This window comes from Rattus norvegicus, chromosome 7 (genome assembly GCF_036323735.1).
Source record: "Rattus norvegicus strain BN/NHsdMcwi chromosome 7, GRCr8, whole genome shotgun sequence".
NCBI lineage: Eukaryota > Metazoa > Chordata > Mammalia > Rodentia > Muridae > Rattus > Rattus norvegicus.
Window position 1 is genome coordinate 19,948,517 of NC_086025.1, and position 20,341 is coordinate 19,968,857.

At 49.5% G+C, this 20,341-nt stretch overlaps 1 protein-coding gene across 8 annotated transcripts in view; it reads right to left on the reverse strand.

The window, feature by feature from the left end:
• Nucleotides 1–20,341, reverse strand: part of Abtb3 (ankyrin repeat and BTB domain containing 3) — a 276,858-nt gene that overhangs the window by 25,634 nt on the left and 230,883 nt on the right. For 3 of the 8 annotated variants that reach the window (XM_039080069.2, XM_063264585.1, XM_039080071.2), the window contains 7 exons: nucleotides 9,830–9,995; nucleotides 7,607–7,696; nucleotides 5,566–5,667; nucleotides 3,650–3,743; nucleotides 3,388–3,523; nucleotides 2,520–2,740; nucleotides 930–1,108 (listed from right to left, as the gene is read on the reverse strand). In XM_039080069.2, coding sequence (XP_038935997.1) covers nucleotides 930–1,108; nucleotides 2,520–2,740; nucleotides 3,388–3,523; nucleotides 3,650–3,743; nucleotides 5,566–5,667; nucleotides 7,607–7,696; nucleotides 9,830–9,995 — 988 coding nt within the window. The remainder of the gene's footprint in view (nucleotides 1–929; nucleotides 1,109–2,519; nucleotides 2,741–3,387; nucleotides 3,524–3,649; nucleotides 3,744–5,565; nucleotides 5,668–7,606; nucleotides 7,697–9,829; nucleotides 9,996–20,341) is intronic. The other 5 variants (XM_063264583.1, XM_063264588.1, XM_039080070.2 and 2 more) reach the window with 3 other exon arrangements.

Genomic DNA, 20,341 nt, shown 5'->3' on the forward strand with positions numbered 1-20,341 from the left:
TACAGACAGGGAAATTGAGGCAGAGAGTTTAGGAAACTTGACCCCAGTGGGTTGCAAGGGAGCAAGTTCATGAAGGCTACTCAGTCAACACTTCCCGCCTACACACAGGTGTGGGCCGTACACCCCTGGAGGGCCTGGAGGGTCTTTATGATTGTCTCGAACGGATAGCTCCACGGGGACTTGATGGAATGACTCTCGTGACACCCGGAGAACAAGACTGATGTGTGGGAAGGGAGGCTGGAATGTGGGATTCCTTTGCTGGGAATGGAGGCCTTGGTAGGTGTGAACCTCGAGGAGTCAGAATGAAGCTCCTCTGGCTAGCTCTCCAGTCAGAGGTGTCAAACACTTTACACTATGATGTGGCATCATCGTCTAATACACTGGGCTTCATTCACAGCTACTCTGGGGTGTCTGTAGTCTGGGGGCTGCACGGAGGGCATTCTGTCCATCTACATGAAAAGGCTTCTCCCAGGTCCAGGGATGGGACCCTTTCCCTCTTCCTACTCGAATCCCACTGTCCCTCCAGGCCTGGCCATTGCTAGCACCTTGGGGAAGCTCCCTTTCCTCCCTTTTTGAATCTTTTACTTCCACTGGCCTGGTCCAGGGAAACAAGCTTCCTCTGCTTCTACAGCACATGAGTTGGTATTGTTCTCTGGCTTGAGTACAAATTCTGTGAATCAAAGGCCCCTAACCCGCCCTGGTGCCCAAGTACCTTGGTGTATAGCACATGCTCAGCCCAAAAGTTGCCCTACGAGTGATTGTACAAGTAGCTGCAGGCAGCTGGGATACTCTCGTCGCCTGTGGCTGTGATGGAGGGAAGTTAGGGACCATCGGTTCCCAGCAAGGCACCACCCAGATCTGTGAGCCTCCACCTCACTCTGATGTAACCACCACAATGGCTTCATCTCCCCAGCCCACCCTCCCCATACCTTGCTTGCTTTTAAGATCTCGAACATCAGGGGCAGGCCTTGGGTGACGAGCTCCTCTGTGTACTCCTCTTCTTGAATAGTCTTGAACTCCTTGAGCAAACACTGGATGAGGGGCCTGCGGTGCTGCTGGAAAGCAATCCGGAGTGACTCCAGCCACGTGTGCAGAGTCCAGGGGACACCTGGACAGAGGGGGGAAGGCCGGGTGGAGGGGAGGGCGGGTGAGGGGAGGGCAGAAAACAACCAAGGAACAGGAGTATTTTTACCCCCGAAGTTGGCCTTTGTCTAGGACGTTACCAAGCTACGAGACCAAGGGACGAGTGTTCAGTGAATACAGGCAAGACTTGCGAAAGTTGAAATTGAAGGTCACGACTCATTCTCTTCTGCTTACATAGGCTACTCATATTATCAGGGGGCTGCCTCCTGCAACGCCAACGCCTAGCACTGAGTAGAGTCTTTTAATTACTTGTTCGTATGTAGCTAGGCCTCTGAGTCCACAGTCTTCCTTCTACTCACTGGGGAGAAAAGGACTCGGGGAAGACCCAGCTTGTCCAGGATGCGATGACACAGCCACACGCAGATGAGAGCTAAGAAACCAAAGGACTTAAGCGTCTCCAGTCACAACTTAATAAATGCAAGGGGACCCCTACCGGTCCCCTGTGTAAAACAGCTCTATCTGTGGCACCTCATGGGGCCTCTTTCCTTTAACAAAGTCTCCTCAGCAAATGGTTGCTGAAACATGAAGTGAGGAGGGCACCCCTCACCTCTTTTGAAACGCACAGGTGGATCATTCCGACCAAGCTTCATACTCACTCAAAGTAGACTCTCAAGGGCAACCGTGTAAATCTCCCATATATTGAACGGTCAACCTGTCAATGGCTCTTTCCGAACACCCGATTCTATTTGGTTTCCAGCTTGCTGTGTTAAGGTCCCATCTCCATGACTCCCTGTTCCTTTCCTTGCCAAATTAGAGCTACAAGACTGGCTCAAGCCTAGCCTCGAACCCCAGACACACCGATGAGACAGATCTGGACTCGCTCTCACAAGAAGAAACTGCTGCTCGCCAGAATGGTTCCTGTTGGCTCAGAGGGCAAGTCCTAATGAGGGGGCATTTGTCCTCGCCCTGACGGTCACTCTGTGTCAGTGGCGTTGGGTGTTCTACACAGGAAGTCCTCAACCACTGGGAACCACCTGGAGTGATTGTTAAAAATATAGATTTCCAGACTTTATTCATCCAGACCCTCAACAGCAGAGCCTCCGGGTGCAGGACCTGGCAATCTGTATTCAGACAAGCTCCCCAGGTGATTTAAGTATCCGGCTCAAGGTGCAGAATCTGGGAACCAGGACAACATGATCTAAGCGTGGCGCCCCAGGGCAGGCAGGGTGCTGGTGTCTGTGGGGTCAGCGTTGGAAATGCTCTAACCAGTGAAGGAGAAGCTCCCTGAGACCTGTGATGTGTGTGTGTGTGTGTGTGTGTGTGTGTGTGTGTGTGTGTGTGTGTACCCCATGGCATTTGTGCATGTATGCGTGCATGCATGTGTGTGTGTGTATGTTCGCATGTTATGTCTAGTAGTGAATGGTGCTCAGACTGACCTATACTCCTGATATCAATTGTGACATCCACGTAGCCGTGCTCAGCGCTGTGATACATGGCCTCCCTCAGGGCCCTCAGTTTGGCCTTGCTGTTGCGGCTGGCACACAAGGGGGGCGGGGCTGTTTCTGCCAGGTCAGTCCCCTCAGCCAGAATCTCCTCCAGGGACAGGATATCACTCTTCTCCTTCTCTGGCTGAGCGAGGAGTTTGCGGAACACATTCCTGTCAATCATAAACCCAGAGAGGAAGACACTCAGAGATGGCAGTGGCTGTGGTGGGGCAGGGGCACATTGGGGGGTGGGGGTGCGGTTAGGAAGCTGCTCACTCAGGATCGGGAATGAGGCTCGGTGGCTTTGTGGATGACGGGCTTTGGGAATGAAGGAGATGGTGGGGTAGGACTGGCCACATTTCGAGGAGGACAACTTGAGGAGGGGTAATACTCAGAAGGGTCTGGAACTCTGGCCTTTTTGAGTGTTAGTCTGGTAAATTTGTTCTCCTTGGGGTAATGTGTAATAAAATCTGAAAGAAACCTCGACAGGACATGGGCAGACGTGAAGAACCCTGTCGTCGCCGGGGCAACTGATGTGGTGCGCTCTGACCCACACTGGCCAAGAGTGAGGCATCCTTGTGTTTAAAGTTGGCTGAGAGTGAACGGAACATGTCGGTGGTCTGCATGCATGTGTAGTGTAGGGAATTAGCTCTGGTCAGGAATCTGTGAGTGAGGGCAGTCTGGTTAGGTCTGGAGACTGGGCCAGCCCACTTCCTGGGCCCCACATCCAGAGGGAGAATGGGTCTGGGGCAGGCCTGGGAATCTGCATTTTTAACAAGCACCACTTGGGACCTGGCGGCCTTGGCCCATCCTAGCCTACCTGTGTCCATGGGCTGCGGCCTGGCTGAAAGAGTTCATATCACCCTGGGGGGTTGTGGAAATTCCATTCCTGTACATGGTTCCTATCAGGGGATCCGCACCACGCTCCAACAGCAAGCTAACCAGCTCAAAATTTCCTGCAAGCCCAGAGAAGGGGATTTCATAAGAGAATAAAACAAAAACAAAACAAAACAAAAACTAGTCACAGGCACATCAAAGGCCACAGTGGAGACACCAGATCTGAGGTGGAGCTGCTAACTTACCAACAGCCGCTGCGAGTTGGAGAGGAGTTTCTGAATAGTTCTCCTCGCCATGTTCCACCGAGCCTTCCACCTTGGCCCCAGCGTCCAGGAGGAGCTGCAGAGGAAGAGTGGTCACTGAGACCCCTGGACAGCACGCATGACGAGGAGACAGCAGTGCACTGGTAGAAATCAGTCAGACACTAGTGTCCCCTTCCCCCAGGCCAATTACCATGTGCACCGAGGCAACTTTACCTCAGAAAAGGAGCCTCTCCCATCTTCCAGAACCCCAGACTTCCCACAGAGTGGTCCATGCACGAGAACGTGTTAGAGAGTTTGTTAGAAGGGTTGCGTCTCTGGACCCCAGCCTGGACGCTCTGAACTAGCCTGTATTTTAACAGGCTGTCCAGGGCATCCTTAGGTGTATATTAGGGTTTCTAGAAGAAGCATCCAAATGCTGCAAGTCTCCACTGCTTGGTCTGTGTCACAAGCCTCAGAGGGCAACTGAAATGGCGCCTTTCACCCACCGAAGCTCAGGAGTTATAAATGACTCCGGGGACATGCTCGGCCAGCCAGGGCGAGAATCCCTCCCAGAACTCCCTGGATGGTTCTGAGGTCAGGCGAGGTGTTTAGTTAGTTCTCTGGCCAGCAAGATCCGGTATGGTAGCAAAGGCTGCAGAAATTTTGCTTCTCCTGCCTTCATTCAGTGCATGTTCTGAGACATGAGAGCTTACTAAAGGAGGCAGAGGCTCTGCTCATGCCGGCTCACCGCTCTCGGTAAAGGTGCTGTCTGCATGTTACATGTAACACGGGGGAGAATCCCTCATCTTCACTACCTACCTACCGAGGGCACAGCCCCAGGACTGGATCTGCTGCAGGGACTCAGCCTGACTACCAGGAAGTTCTGCTTGGCTCTCGGCTGGCCCCTTTCCTGAATGAATGGCTGAGGATACCCTTGTCCATCAAGGGATGCTGTCTGCAGTCTCCGGAAGCCACCGACTCCCCTCCTTTTAGATTCTTCTCTGCTAGGAGAGGGCTGAGGTTGATGGTCTACAAGCGGAAACCATCCCCGAGGGTGCCATATCACACACTCAGCCTCCTGAAATGCCACTACGGGTTTGTCATGAGGATTCCCCATAGCCAGGAAACAGCAAAGGTCCCCGTGAAATGCCAACACCGCTGAGCTGTCCCTGTCACCCTATGCTCTCAGGTCACATTAAAGAGCCATGTTCTTGCGGTCTCAAAAGCGCTAATACTCGAAGTGGGGCTGGGTGTGGTCCTGGTCTTGGATGCCAATCTCCCTCTTCGGATCAGGTAAAGACCAAGTTAAGATCAGGGCCTTAAGTCTATTCACTGACCATCAAAGAAAACGTGACAACGATACTCTCCAAGAATCGCAGTTACAGGCGTGTCACCACCTTCGGAGCTGTTTCAGAAGACACAGGGGACTCCTGTAGACCTCCCTCCAGGAGCCGGTTCTCAAGAGTCAAGACTCACACCAGTGCATTTTTTTCAGACATCCCCTTGTTGGTCTGGATGCTTCTTCCCAGTCTACAGAGCACCAGGGCCACACCCGAGGGAAGAGTCCCTCTAGGTGTTGACCCTGGCTAAGTCTCACAGTCATGTTAAGACAAGGAAAAGGGGCCAATCCACAGAACAACAGCTGAAGTCCCGCCTCAGAGCAACAAGGAAGAACTCCACAGGCCCATCACTCTGTACGTGAGGCTGCATGTAGGCGCGTGACGTTTTCATATTGGTTAACGCTTGGCCAAATAGATATTAAGTATAACGGTTTCATTATAAAATACGGATATGCACTGAATTGCAATTAACCAATATGAATCGCTCAGGGAGATAGGCATGCTGGGAGAGAATTAGATTTGCGTCATGGAGGAGGTTACAATTAACGGTCGGATGTGGATAGGGAAATACGTTAATACCTGAACTACAGGAATATGTCCATGTAACACAGCAAAAGTCAGAGCCGTCCAATGGCGGGTCTCGGGGTGGACGGATGGATATTTATGAGGAGAACTGACAACCTATAAACAAATTGGAGTTATTTTCAAAATGTGACCTTCACAAATATTCAGGCTTGCAGCATCTAGCCTATCTGTAGCCAGGCACTCGGGGGAGGAAGGTACCAAAAAAAGACAGCCTGGCAGGTGCCTTGGGAGAGGGTGGTGACTGCAGGTAGTGATTTTCCTTGTTTGGAGACCCCAGGGGAAATCGCCCAGGGGAGCGAGCTGATGCCGGAACTGGGGGATGGTCCTGTTTATGTTCATTAGGAGAGGTGTAGCTTTCTGAAAGCAGGCCACCGGAGGACTATGTTTCGGGGACATTAGCACCGTGGGCAGGGGAAGGTTTTTGAGACTGTGTCCTGTGCCTTTTCTTCCCCTCTTGAAAGACTATTCACTCACAGGGATGCTTCGGAAATGTGGTCCAGTGAGCCAGCTTCTATGTCTGTCTCTCTTTCTCTTCTTGCTTAAGGAAGGGGTTGGTTCTGAGAGCTACAGGGAGTGACATAGCTTGAAATGTCACCGAAACTCAAGCCACACTTCACTCAAAGAGGGCAGCTATTCCCAGAAGAAGAGTGGGATTGCTTTGTGCTTTCACAGTAGAGGAGACGGACAGTCAGGACAGTTCGTCTGAGCGCGGATGTCCCTACCACTCTGCTCACGGATCTTCTCCGGCTCCCTACTTGTCAAGGGCCCTCATGTAGCTGACAGCACAGGCACAGAGGTGGCCCTGAACACACCATGAAAAAATAATGAAATATAGGGTTTTGGAGGCCTTGGAATATACACCAAACTGGGAGGTAATAGGGAAACCGATGACCAGGGGCTAACACCTGCACATGGCGCTCTCCTAGCATGCCTCAGGGCATGTAACCGTGGCCAGAGGGTCCCGAAAGTACACAAAGGCACCGAGCAAAACTCATGGGAGGGGCTGGAGAGAAGGCTCAAAGGACCTCCTCTGTAGCTGAGGACCTTGAAGGGCTCTGTGATGTGTAGTGGCCCTTAACAGGGTAGCCAGTCCCTGAGTAACGCGAAACTGGTAAGGTCCAAAATGGGTTTGCATTCAGAGCTATGTTTACTGCCTGCGTTGCTCAGATGAATATAAAATAATAATAATAATAATAATAATAATAATAATAATAATAATAATAGCAGCACAGGGTAATACTGCCAGGGCATCTAATTTTGAGGCTAAAAGGTTTCCAGCAGCTGCTGATTGAAGGCTGCAGCTCGCCGGTGTCCTTGACACCTGCAACTGCCAAGTGCTGCCCGTGCAGGCCCTTCAGGTAGCAAAGAAGAAAAAAAGTGAGATTCTACTTAGTTTGGGCCTCAGAGGGGTCTGGAGCAATTACTTTGGATGGAACCCCTAACCTTGGCGAGGTGACTCTGCTCGGTACTGATTCCTCCCAATCTCGAGTGCATCGGGGATTCTCCTCCATCTCATGGGTCACCCCACTTCTCAGACTTCAAAGCAGGTAGTAGTTTCAGAACTTGAACCTAAGCCTGTCTTGATTCTGAAGCCCGCAGGGAGGGGCGCTTCAACTTCCAGCCCAGTGTATTACGTCCCAGCAGCCTTGAGATAGCTCGGTCAGCAAAGTGAGCTAGTGGGCTTCTGGGGAGGACGGGAGAGGCGAGGAGGGAAACCTCAGCCTGGCGGGGGGCGGGGCCGGGGGGGGGGGAGGAGGACAGTCAGCCCAGCGTGTTCTAGTCAGGCATCAGGAAAGGGCTAGAATGTGCGAGTAGTCGGAGCTAGGAGCTGCTCATTCAATGCAATCCAGAGGTCCCTATAGCTACAGCTATTTCTGGAAATGAAGCACGCACAGGGACTTTGCATAGCTACTTGGGGTTTTGGCTGGGGCCGGGTGGTTTTGCCAGGGCCGCAGCCACTGTAAGGGTGAGATGTGAAGGCAACTGGGAAGAGAAAGTCTGGGCTGGCAAGACCTGCGGCACCCTGCACCCTCACCTCCACATTCAGGTCAGCTCCGGCATCCAGCAGCATCTGCACCATCGCCTCGTCCCCACGGACGCAGGCGTACATCAAGGGGGTCATGCCCTGCGGTGGTTAAAACCAGAGATGGAGACGTTTACAAGGTGGCTGTGGTCAGTCGACAAACACGTGGAACGTCTTGTTGGACTCAGACTCTGGCAGGGCGAAAGAGTCAATGTGGGGCCCTGTCGCGCACAGGGTCACAACCTCCCACACTCTGGAAACCACAGTGGAGGAGTGAAGGGAGGTGACGTCACCAGGTGACGTCACCTCTTAGCCTCAATCCTGGCTTAAGTTTGGAGGGTTTGCTCGAGATGACAGACCTATGATTTTTACAACACGTGGCTCTTCAGAATGGGCTAGGGGTGGGGCTCACGGGAATTTTCTGGATTCTGTGATATCACCCCTAGAGTATTTAACTATGATGGATGCAGTGTCTTCGACATTTGTACCCTTCACAATATGATAAGGTGTCCTTGCTGCTCTCTATGAGCCTTGGGTCAGACAGAGCCAAAGGTCACTGGATATCCCTATAGCCACTCTCACTGACGTCTTCTCCGATATCACTCTATACCAGCACAAGGCAACCGAGGCAGGAAGACCTTCAGGAAAACCTTCCATGCTCTGACTCCTGCTCATCGCAAACCGAGTATCACGGCCAGCAGGAGGGAGGGGTGGGGCTCTCCATCCAGAGGGTCGTGAAGGCAAGTTATTTGGGAAGATGCTCGCCCTACAGCCTTGCCTCACACTACACGCTAATATAACCTTTAGCTTTTAGTAGAGCTAGCCAGTAAGAATTAACATCGTAAGCGACGCCAAGATGGTTTCTGCATCCGTCTCTAGGCGCAAACGTGTTGAAGTACATCATACAGGAAAAGCACTCTAGCACTGGTGCTGTGCAACTGAAAAAAATTATAGGCAGAATTCCAAAGTCAACGACACATTGAGATGCATTCGTTACGTGAAAGGACTTTGTGCCCTAACATAGGGAGGATTCCTCTAAGTAAACAAACCAACCAACAAAAAGCAGTAATGTTGATAAAAAGCAGACAAAAGGAAAGTGGTTTGCAGGGAATACATATATAACCACAGGTGTGCAAAGACTCAGACTCCTAGGGGGAGGGTGGGGGGAGAACCGAAGACTGAGAATTCAGGAAAGACTGGTGCGTTTGAGACACTTCCGTTTCAAAGGAGAGTTTCCCCAAGGAAATAGAGATTGGAACAAAGATCTGGTGTTAGCTCAGCACTGTTCATAAACCCTTTAAATATCTGACATGGGGGGGGGGCTGGCTAATAGATAAACAGTAATCACTTTATATAGATACTAAAAGAGACCTACAAAAGAATATTCAATGACATTGTAAGGTGTCTGGAATATAAAATACTGAAAAAATCAAACAGATAAAAGTCCCTGGTTTTAAACATAAAAGATACACATGGTTGTGTATTGAGGATCCCCGATGCTGTCCAAGAAAGGGATTAGTGGTCATTAAGTCGTCCCTTCTTTCCCCTTCACGGGAACTCTTTGCAAGAGCTGCCCTTGGAGGGACAGCCCCACCTGTCCCTTGTAACAGCGCTCAGGGTTCACACTGAGAACGGCTGTCCGTTCTCACTGTTTATGGTGCCACACATCCCCAAAGTCCTTCTGGGACTCGTGGTCACCTCTCATGTACCAGATCTGGGTGGTGCTGGCATATCTGGGTGATGCCCTACAGTTCCCAGACTGACACCGGTGTCTTTAAACACACCCACCCTAAGAGCACCGTGTGCATGGCCTAGATTTGTCTGGAACCAACAGCAGACTGGCAGAGAAGAGACTTAAACATGCCAGGAAAGAGACGTGAAGGTTGCAGAGTCCTAAAGACCAACGATGGCCAAGCTGGTGGCGTTATTTCCTTGCTGGAACAGGTTTGGTTTTCATTCCTTTTTAGATTTTAGCTGCAACAATCATGGGAGATTTCCGTAAAGATGGCCAAGTGTATTTTTATAAAAAAATTAAAACAAAACAAAAAACCCCAAACACTAACAGAGAGAGAGAGAGAGAGAGAGAGAGAGAGAGAGAGAGAGAGAGAGAGAGAGAGAGAGAGGAGGGGCATTAAGTTTTTTTTTTTTAATCCATCAGCAGAGGGAGCCTGTGTCCCATCAGCTGCTCACGCCCAGTCTAAGCACCGAGGAGATGAGGTCCGAGCAGATTGGTACCTGTTCGCTCATGGTGTTGATTCCATCCGGCCCCAGCAAAGACACTGCCTGCTTCACCAGGTCGGTCCGTCCACAGTTCAGCATCCGGAAGCCCAAGTCCTGCTTGAACTTGGCTTCGATGGCCACTGCGTCCAGCTTCCGAGAAGCGCAAAAGCAGTCGTCCGCCCTGAGGGGGGTGGAGGGAGAGATGGTCACGTGGGTGCAGCCGCTCTTCCCCAGGATCTGGTCCCCGAGATCAAACGTCCGAGCAAGCCCCCCTGAGCTCCTCCTTTGCTTTCCCGGCGGCGGCGGCGGCGGCGGCGGATTTCCTTTCTAGGTTCCCATTTAAAACAACTGCCTCAGCCTGGCAGGGGTGCGGCACTCTTTAATCCCAGAACACAGGAGACAGAGGCTGGTGGATCTCTGAGTTCGAGGCCAGCCTGGTCTATAATGTGAGTTCCAGGACAGCTAGGGCTACATGGAGATACCCTGTCTCAAAAATCCCAACCAACCAACAACTCCAACCCCCACCCCCCTATCACCGCTCCCGTTTCCTGGTGGCTCTAAGTCCTGTCTTTATTGCACTCCGGTCTGGTCCTTCAGTGTGCCAGTAGCATCCTCAGCTAAGAATTGTTTCGTTATGCAAACATTTAGGCACTGTTTATATAGGTTAGGTCCTCTGCTTAACGTTTCATGTGAGTGGTGGTAGGTATAATTCCTCTGAGGGACTTTCAACCTCCAAACAAACAAACAAACAAACAAACAAACAAACAAACAAAACACAGGAATGAGGAACCTCTCTGAGGCCACCCCATCTACAGGTAACAGCTTGGATTTGAACCAGAGTAGCGTCAATCTTTGGATCTACTGTGCCACCCTATCTCCCAAAGGCAGAATCTATGGCTTCCTTGTTCACTCGACTGACGCCTCACACTCGGCTGCGGACTTCTGAGCAGGCGTTTGCCTGTGTCCATGCCAGTGACAGACATGGGAGTGGACAGAGCACAGGATGGAGTCCCTACATTCAAAACAGAACAAGCCGGAGAACCTGCTAGATGAAATGAGAGGCGGCAAGGTGCTTCAGCAAGCCAGCTGTGTGAGGCTACCCACAGAGGCCATGATTCTAGGGCATTAACCCCTGGGCAATGTGTGCCAGGAGCTGAGGGAGGTGGGGCAAGACCACAGAGGCCCTTCAGCTACACAGCTGTGGTGGGAGAGGATGGGGGTACCCCAGGGTCTAGCTTCAAACATGGCATCCACATCCTAGGCACAGAACGGAGCTACGCCTCACGGCTTCTCAGCCCAGTACATGTGGGCTTTGAACTTGTCTAGCGCTGGCAGATCAGGCAAGTAGAAATGTTAAATCAGAAGTGCGTGGGCATCTTCATACCAAGGCTTTATCCATTATTTATCGAAGATGGAAATTTAACTGGGTTTCTTCTTTTTCTTTCGGAGAAGGGCAAATATAAATACACAGAGAAACTCAGGATCCTTTACCTATAGTGTGGCGGCCAAGTTCATTCAAAGGGTTAATGATCCCCAGAGCTGCCGAAGGAAGCCTTGTGACATCAGGGTAACAGGGCAAGACCCCAGAACACAGATCACAGAGGCCTCCAGGGGAGCAAGTGCGAACCTGTGCATGTTATTCTAATGTACAGGATCTGTGTGTTCGTGTTTGAACGTGTGTGTGTGTGTGTGTGTGTGTGTGTGTGTAAATCTCTGGGAGTCATCGGACTTGATTGATTCATTGCTGAGACAACCTTTCTTCTGCTAGATGCTAGCAATGCTGAAAAAGGCTGCCTTGTGCAATCTCATAGCTCCCATTCCAGGGAAAGGATGTGTGTGCTGGACGGATCAGGGACTCTGATTTTCAGGCAGACATGGCTGTTGTACTCATACACTCATAGTAGCTGTGGTTCAAGATCTGTACCACTGGGCTGGAGAGATGGCTCAGTGGTTATGAGCACTGACTGCTCTTCCAGAGGTCCTGAGTTCAAATCCCAGCAACCACATGGTGGCTCACAACCATCCATAATGGGATTCGATGCCCTCTTCTGGTGTGTCTGAAGACAGCTATTTTTAAAAAAGATCTGTACAGCCTTGGACCTGTCAGCATTTCACACGGAGTAGGGTGTTGGGGGTTTCAGGAGGACTGGCTACTCCCTGAGGATGTGTTTCTGGGTGGGGGCTGGGGGGAAGAAATTTTCTTCAGTGGTATATCCATTGGTAATGCGCCCATACTCCTGTAAACAACTCTAACAAGACTCACTGGGTCATTCAAGACAAAACGAAAACCATGGAGACAGAGGAGGGATTGTTTGGAAAGAGGGAGGGGCTTCACCAGTGGTGGGGTGGAGCAGAAAGAGTGACAGAATTGGGTCATGATGAGACCCCGTATGTGTGGTTGATATGCACCAATAGCAACATTCGAAAAAGGAGTCCCCATCTGGGGATCACAGTCACGGAAAAACCCACCTACTCATTTCCTCTTGCTTGGCTGTCTCTAACGGCCTCCTCGGGTTTCCCCCTTCCCTTCAATCAAGCCGCACTCCATGTGATTGGACGAGCATTGCCAGTGCCCACTGCCTCGGACCCCATACCTAGGAGCTCCAGGGGAGGGAGGAAGACGCTGGGCTCACAGGACTCACGAGCTTGTAAACAGATAATTGGAAGAACGTCACAAGTGTTTACCAGCTCCTGAGGTCCTTGATTTTAATTAGAACGAGACAAATGGCAGGAAAATTACTGCAGCTAAAATGATGATAATTGTTATTACAGGAAGCTGACGACGTTCACTGAAAACTTACCGTGGAGGTCTAAGCTCTTCCTGTGTGTTAACCCATGCCACCATCACAGTGAGCCCAAGGCTGAGTATTGTGTGCGGCCCATGTCAACCATGAGGAACCCGAGGCGAAGGAATTACCAGAGACACAGGTGCTAAGCTGGCATGTGTCAGGAGTGACCTAGCCTCTGCCTGTTGCGGGTCAGAGGGTCTTGGAACACGTCATCATGTTCTGTCCGAACACACGTAGCTTCTCCTGCAGCTGGACTGTTGGCTATCTCTTAGACCCTGAAATTCAGCATTTCCGAAATTGAACTATATGGAGACCTCTATACTTGCTCCCGGATGCCTCACCTCAGCCACTGGCACTGCTGCTCACGTAGGTTCTGAAAGCAGAATGAATCTGTTTTCATACCCATATCCATCCCGATGCACCTGAATCCCGAGTCTATCCCCTTTCTCCACCCTCCATGGTCCTGGGTCCTAGCACAGGTCTCTGGGTGGAATGCTGTAGGGGCTTAATAATCTTCTTGATGTTGTTCTCCCTGTCCCATGACACCTCTCACACAGAGTCGGAATGTCAGTGTAGGCAGGTCCTGGCAGGTCCTGGCAGGTCCTGGCAGGTCCCTACTTAAAGTCTTCTAAAGCCTTCCAGTATACTGAGAATAAATTTTGGCTCTTGGCACTGAGCTGCGTGCAGGGCCTAACTGGGCCCACTGCCCACATTTCTTTCCTCTGTCTACATCATTTCTTCCCTTTCTACACACTAAGGTCTTTCCTGCCCCAAGGACCGTGTCTCTGAAGTTCCTTTTCCTTGGAAAACCTGCCTTGGCTTTCTTTGCAGGGCTGGTTCCTCCTTGTCCTTTAAGGGTAAACCTGATCACAGATGAGGAGGCCTCTGGTCACACCACCTACGCAAAAGTAGTTTCTTCTTCTGTCTACACTCGAGTCTTCTGGTCAGTTCCCTCTATCCTCTTAGTAGTAGCACCTTCACAGCTAGTGGTTAACTTTCTTTAAAAAAGTCATTTAACTGACTAGTACATCTCTGTGTGTGTGTGTCTGTGTCTGTCTGTGTCTGTCTGTCTGTCTCTCTCTCTCTCTGTCTCTGTCTCCTCTCTCTTCTCTCTCTCTCTCTCTCTCTCTCTCTCTCTCTCTCTCTCTCTCGGCCTGTGCATGCATACATGTAGACAATTACATGTGTCAAGGTCAGAGAATTACATGTGTCAAGGTAGGAATGAGTTCTCTCTTTCCACCATATGGGGCCCAGATCCAATCTTAGGGCTCAACTTTCAGAGCAAGTGCCTCACCTGCTGGGTCATGTTGCCAGCCCCTAGTTTAATTTTTTTTAAATTTGTTTTATATCTTCCCCCTACCAGAATTTCTAAGTCCAGGAACAGGACCACAGCCATCTTGTTCTCTGCTAATAGGCAAATCAGAGTTGACTGCAAATAGCGAAAACTGATAGGGCAGAGAAGTGTGAGTGCCATGCACTCTTCCTTTAGAAATCAATACTCAATCTGAACTGACTGCTAGAAGTTATACATATACATTTTAAAGGTAACATGATATTTTGGAATATGTGCACACAGGAGACTGGGCAGATTAAGACAATGAACATGTACTCTTACATGCTTTGCCTGTCTGTGGTGAGAGCAGTTCAGATCTATTCTTTTTCTTCCTCATGCATTTTAGATAAAGCCATCTACCAACCGAGCCATGTCTTCTGCAGCCCCCAATCTGCTTGCTTAGCAATTTCCAAGTATGTAACATCTGGTTATAAACTGTATTTCCAATGCTTCATAACAAGTCTTGTGAATTTATTTCTCTCTGTCTCTGAAAACTTGGATCCCTGGATTCACACATATTTCCCATATTTCCCCGCCCTTTGCATGCTCAGGGTCTGTTAACCATAATCCTCTCTGCTTGTCTGAGAACCACACATGCTCAGGGTCTGTTAACCACAATCCTCTTTGCTTGTCTGAGAACGACATTTTAGATCGCACAAGTGAGATCATACATCATCTATTTGTCTTCTTATGCCTGGCCTATCTCAATTAACACAATGCCCTCCAGCTCCATTTATGTTTCAAAGACTCAATTTCCTTTTGGAAGGCTAACTACTATTCTGTTTTACACACACACACACACACACACACACACACACACACACACCCCACATTTTCTTTATCCATTCATCCAATGATGGACAATTAGGTTCTCTCTCTCTCTCTCTCTCTCTCTCTCTCTCTCTCTCTCTCTCTCCTCAATAATTTATTTTTCATTTGCTTTATATCCCAATCGTAGCACCCTCTCTCATCTCCTCTCCTCTCCTCTTTCAAAAACATTTTATTTTGTATTTTATGTGCATTGGTGTTTTGCCTGCCTGCCTGCCTGCCTGCCTGCCTGCCTGCCTGCCTGTCTGTCTGTCTGTCTGTCTGTCTGTCTGTGTGAGAGTCTTAGATCTTGGAATTGCAGACAATTGTGAGCCTCCATGTGGGTGCTGGGAATTGAACCTTGGTCCTCTGAACCAGCAGCCAGTCCTCTTAACTGCTGAGCCATCTCTCCAGCCTCCCCCCCCTTTTTTTCTGTTTTTCCTTTTCGACTCAATTTCTTCATTGTTGTAAATGATGCTTCAACTTAACATAGTGAGATGAACTATCTGACTATTAACTTCCTTCACGCGTCCAGTAGTAAGACTGCCAGACTGTATGGGAATTGTACTTTAAAAATCTTTGAAGAATGGGGTGGTTTGTAAAGGAACGGCCCCCATAGGCTCATGTTTGAATGCTTGGCCCATGGGGAGTGGCCTTATTGGAGAAGGTGTGGCCTTGTTAGAGGAAGTGTGTCACTGTGGAGGTGGGCTTTGAGGTCACACACACACACACACACACACACACACACACACACACACACACACATGCTCAGACTCTGCCCAGTATGAATCACAGTAGTGTCCTCCTGGCTGCCCTCAGATCAAGATGTAGAACACTTGGCTACTCCAGCACCAAGTCTACTTGCATGAGATATGAGAAGGCTTCCATGCTTCCCGTCGTGATGATAATGGAGTAAACCTCTGAACCTGTAAGCCAGCCCCAGTGAAATGCTTGCCTTTATAAGAGTGGCCTTGGCCATGGTGTCTATTCACAGCCGTGGGAATTCTCAGTTAAGGCACTGCCACATATTCTACAGTGGCTGCATTTATACATTCCCTTTTCCTTTTGACTATAGCTACTCTCCCAGGTAGGAAGCGGTAGCTTATTGTAATTTTAATGTGCAGTTCCCTAATAAGTAGTGACACTGGGCATTTAAAAATTCATTTTGTAATTGAATTGAGTTTCTTATGTATTCCGCAGCAGGTATGTGTTTGCAGACACGTCCTGCTCTGTGTAAGCACTACATGCCGGGCATCTTTTATGTTCTACCTGTCAACCGTCTCCTCTGTCGTTTCCTTTGCTGGGCAGAGTCTTTTAAGTGTGATGCAATTCTATTGGTCTACTTTTGATTTTGTTGCCCCGTGTTTTTATGGACGTATCCAAAAGCTATCACCAAAACTAATGCCATGGATTTTTCCTTTCTGCGTTTCTTCTAGTAATTTTACAGTTTTTAGGCCTTAATGTTCTTAGGTCTCGAATCCATTTTGAATTGATTTTTGTATACAGTACAAGATAAGGGTGTAATTCCATCCTGTCACATGTGGATATTCTGTTTGCCCTATTGAAGAGAATATTCTTTGCCCCACTGGACAGACAGCCCTCTCTTCCAAACTGGGGTCTCATTATGGAGTGCACACTGGCCTGGATCTTGCAACCCTTCTGAGTTGGCCTCCCGAGTGCTGGGATTACAGACACACAGCTTGCTTTTGAGCGCAGCTCCAAGAAGCACCTGTTACCACACAGTGAACAGGCAGAGCCAACAGTGGTTCTGGATTCTGAGCCAAGTCGAGCAGGTAAAAACCACTTGCCAACAAAGTTTGAAACATGGCTTCCTGTTCAACCCAGGTTGTCAGGGGATTTGAACTCTGTAGACTATCATCCCTGAAGCATTCACCTGGCTAGGGCTACAGCTCCATTTGTTCCTGGAAAGTCCCCTGCGGAAGCTCCAAGCTGCAACAGGGCTCCCCATGGCCCAAGCAAACACTGTCTTCCCTTCTCTATACATGACTTATTTATGCAGAAATATATTAAGCCCGTTCCCTGGGGCTTTCCCTAGGTAACCAGCCTTGTGGTTTTCCCTTCGAGTGGCTTTCAATGATGCCATAAAAATCCCAATAATTTAAGCAAGAGGTCAGCTACTGAAGTGGTCAATTTCTCTGTTTTCTCAAGTGCCCAAGTCCTGAGAGACTGCTCAGTATCTTCTAGTGTTTCAGATATGTGACCTCAGAAAGGCTTCAAAGCCCGAGTCCAGGGGGAGGGTGCGTTTGGATGGGGAGCTAACGCTCTGCTCATCTCTCCATGCCTTCTGCTTGACAAATGGCCGCCGGCGATGTCCAGACACCTTTATGAGTGTATTAACTTCTATGCTAGCTTGAACTCTGCCATGCCTTTCACTGGGCTCGAATCCAGGTTCTGTCATTTAATGGCTGTGCGAACTTGGGGCCAGTGGCTTTACCATTTTGTCGTCTGGTTTTCTCATCTGTAACACGAGCTTCATAGTTAAAGCCTTTCTTCCAGGATGTTGGCTGTGGGTCAACTGAAGTAACCCTCAGGAGGTGCTTACAAGAGCATTGTGCAGAACACAGAAGTTACAGGGCTGGGGAGATGGCTTAGCTGGTAAAGCAGTTGGCACAAGAGCATGGAGGTTAGAGTTGAATCTTAGTACTCCCATAAAAAGCACACACTGATATAAGCGCTGGAGGGGTCGGGGGTGGAAACAGGAATTGCCCTGGAGATTGCTGTCCAGTCAGCCAGCCTTGCTGAATTGATGAGCTTCACTAAGAGACTGACCTCCATCTGTATATGTGTACCTGTGTGCACATACAAGCAGGGACATACTCTTGTACATCTAACGTCCCCAAACATACATTATAAAGCCAAGGACAAACTGGAGGGAACACGGTCTGCGGAAGAAGCAAATTCGGATGCCAACGACACAGATCAGTGTTGTCACAGGGCTTCTAAGTTCAGATTAGACATCGGGTCAAACAAGAGCCACAAATCAAGGAATTGAGGCACTCCTTCCTTCCGTGGGAATACTGGGCTCTTGGAAGGAGAGTGGAGTCAGCTGGGTTTTTGCAAGCAAATTGTGATAATAGAGGTCAGAGAGATTCAGTAGTAGTCAGTAAAAAGCACACACCTCCTTACTGCATGCTTATTGTACACTAAGCACCTCTGGGTGCTTAATTTCTGCTATGGCAACTGATTCTCTCTTGGCATTATCATCACCAATATTACCACCACCACCATCACTGCAACCACCACCACCACCACCATCACCATCACAATCACTACCATCACCACCACCACCATGACCACCACCACCACCATCACAAACACCACCATCACCACCACCACCACCAACATCACAGCTGCCACCACCACTATCACCATCACCATCACAAACACCACCATCACCACCACATTCTCCATTCTACAGACGAGGACCCTGGCAGCTAAGTCCCAACTCTTCAAGGTTTCATTGCACCATCAGCGAGGACCAAGTATCCAAACACGCGAGCCTGTGGTGGCTGAGGAACTTTACATTTAAACCATGCCAGTGTCTGACATCAAAGCCAGTATGTTGCAATGGGGCAGCCAAACCTAGTAACCAGGCTAGTCCCCATTCTCCTTAGTTCTTATGAGACTTGACAGGTAACAGTCTCTGTTTCTCCAACTGCAAAGCAGGGTACTATAGCGTCCAATGTCAAGGTCTGTAATGAGGCTTAGAGAGGAAACACCCTGGGGCCACTCGGTGGAGAGAGGGATGATGTAGACTGCTTAACATTACTATGTAGTCTCAGGTTCTCTCGCCGGAGCTTTAGCTAAATCACCTCCATCTTCCAACCATGCAATCCTCCACCTCTAGGAAGGGCTTTCCTAACTATGAAGGTGTCTTCTAGCTATCCGTACTGGAGTCTGGGTCCTCGGGGCACAATCCTTGACGGCCACTCATCTACCGATACAGCCTGCTCTGCTCTGGGATCTTTTTCACTCCATCATCCACGCGTCCTCTTCTCATCCATCTGGGCCCCGCCATCAGGAAGGCCATCTGGACAGAGCAACTAACCCAGCTCCTTTTGCAGGTGGCAGCCAGGGGCCTGCATGGGGGCAGGGATGCTCGATAGGAGGAAGCCACATTCTCCTGCTCACTCGGAAGGTACCAGAAGTCTATAACTGCGGGACACACTATTTGGCTACGGATGAGTAGGAGAGGATGTAGTTATGCTGCCTAGGACCCCACCAGGGGTAATCTGGGTTATGATATGGTTTCCCCAAGCCACTGGTCAACAAGGGTTGTCCCAGAAGAGGATGCTGGGAATGCGTGAGCTGCTAAGCATTCACAAACAGCTTCCCCGACCTTCCATAGCTTTTATTAATCATATTATAGGCACTCACACATAACACCTAACTTGCTAAGCATTTTTCATAGAATTCCTCAATTAATCTTCAAAGCAACCTTCAAATCGAAGGCTGTTACCTTCAGTTTTACCGAGGACAACTGAGATACCCAGGCTCTGCCACACCTTCCAAGGCTCACACAACCTGTACGTATCAGAGCCAGTAATAAGCCTAGGCAGCCCACACCCTGTTACACCTTGCCACCACAACAGGAGCCCCTAAGGCAGGTTTTAGTAGCCCGGTTTCAGAGAGAGGAAACAGACTGGGAGGAGTTAGCTGTGGCGTCCACCTGGGTTCTTGTGGCTCCATTTCAACCCAGCTACACTTCTTTTTAAAGGCCAGGCTTAAGTGGGGCCTTCCTTTTATGTCCCCGGACACAGCCAACTCTACAGAGTTCATTGCTACCAAATACCCACGGTGCATTACACACCGCACCAGCTACAGGCCAGGCCGTGGGATAGAAGCCATTCCAAGACACTCTATTGCTTCTCAAATAGTAAGACCAAACATATATGTAGCATTTACAGTGTTTCTGTAAATCTTCTGATTTTACACAAACACACACTCATAAATGACTTTATGCATGTGAATGAATGTATGTTAAAAACAGATGAAATATTCATACACACACATATCCTTGTTCATATATACGATCTTATACTATCTTTCCTTTAATCCTATACAATTTGTCTTCATTATAGCTCAGGGAGGTTAAGGAATTTGCCCACAGAGACACTGTCGGTGGAGAGCTGACATTTGCCTACAGACAGGCTGGGGCTGGGCCCTGAATTTGCCTCCTGACTCTACTATCTCTCTGTCATCAAAGGACTCCAGCATTTGCTCAGACTCTTCAAATGCCAGGTATTGGGGTGAGTGTCAAAGCTATGAGGATTCCTAAGCACAGCCTTTCGATGGAACGGTTTCCTGCAACTTCTTCACAGCAGACTCCGTGCCTCTCAACAACTCTGCATTTCCTCTTTCAACAGCCACGAAGACCAGATTCCCGCTGCAGACACCCACTTCCCTACTGTCTTTTCCTCGCATGTGTGGCCCGCCGCTCACTCAAATCGTCTCCCCATTTACCTTGCTTCCCTCAAATTATATCGTGGAGACACATTTCTTGGAACAGCCTCTGACTGGCAGTGCCCCTGGTGTCCAAGTTGAGAGCGCTCTTGGCTCAGCTGTGCCTCTCCTAAG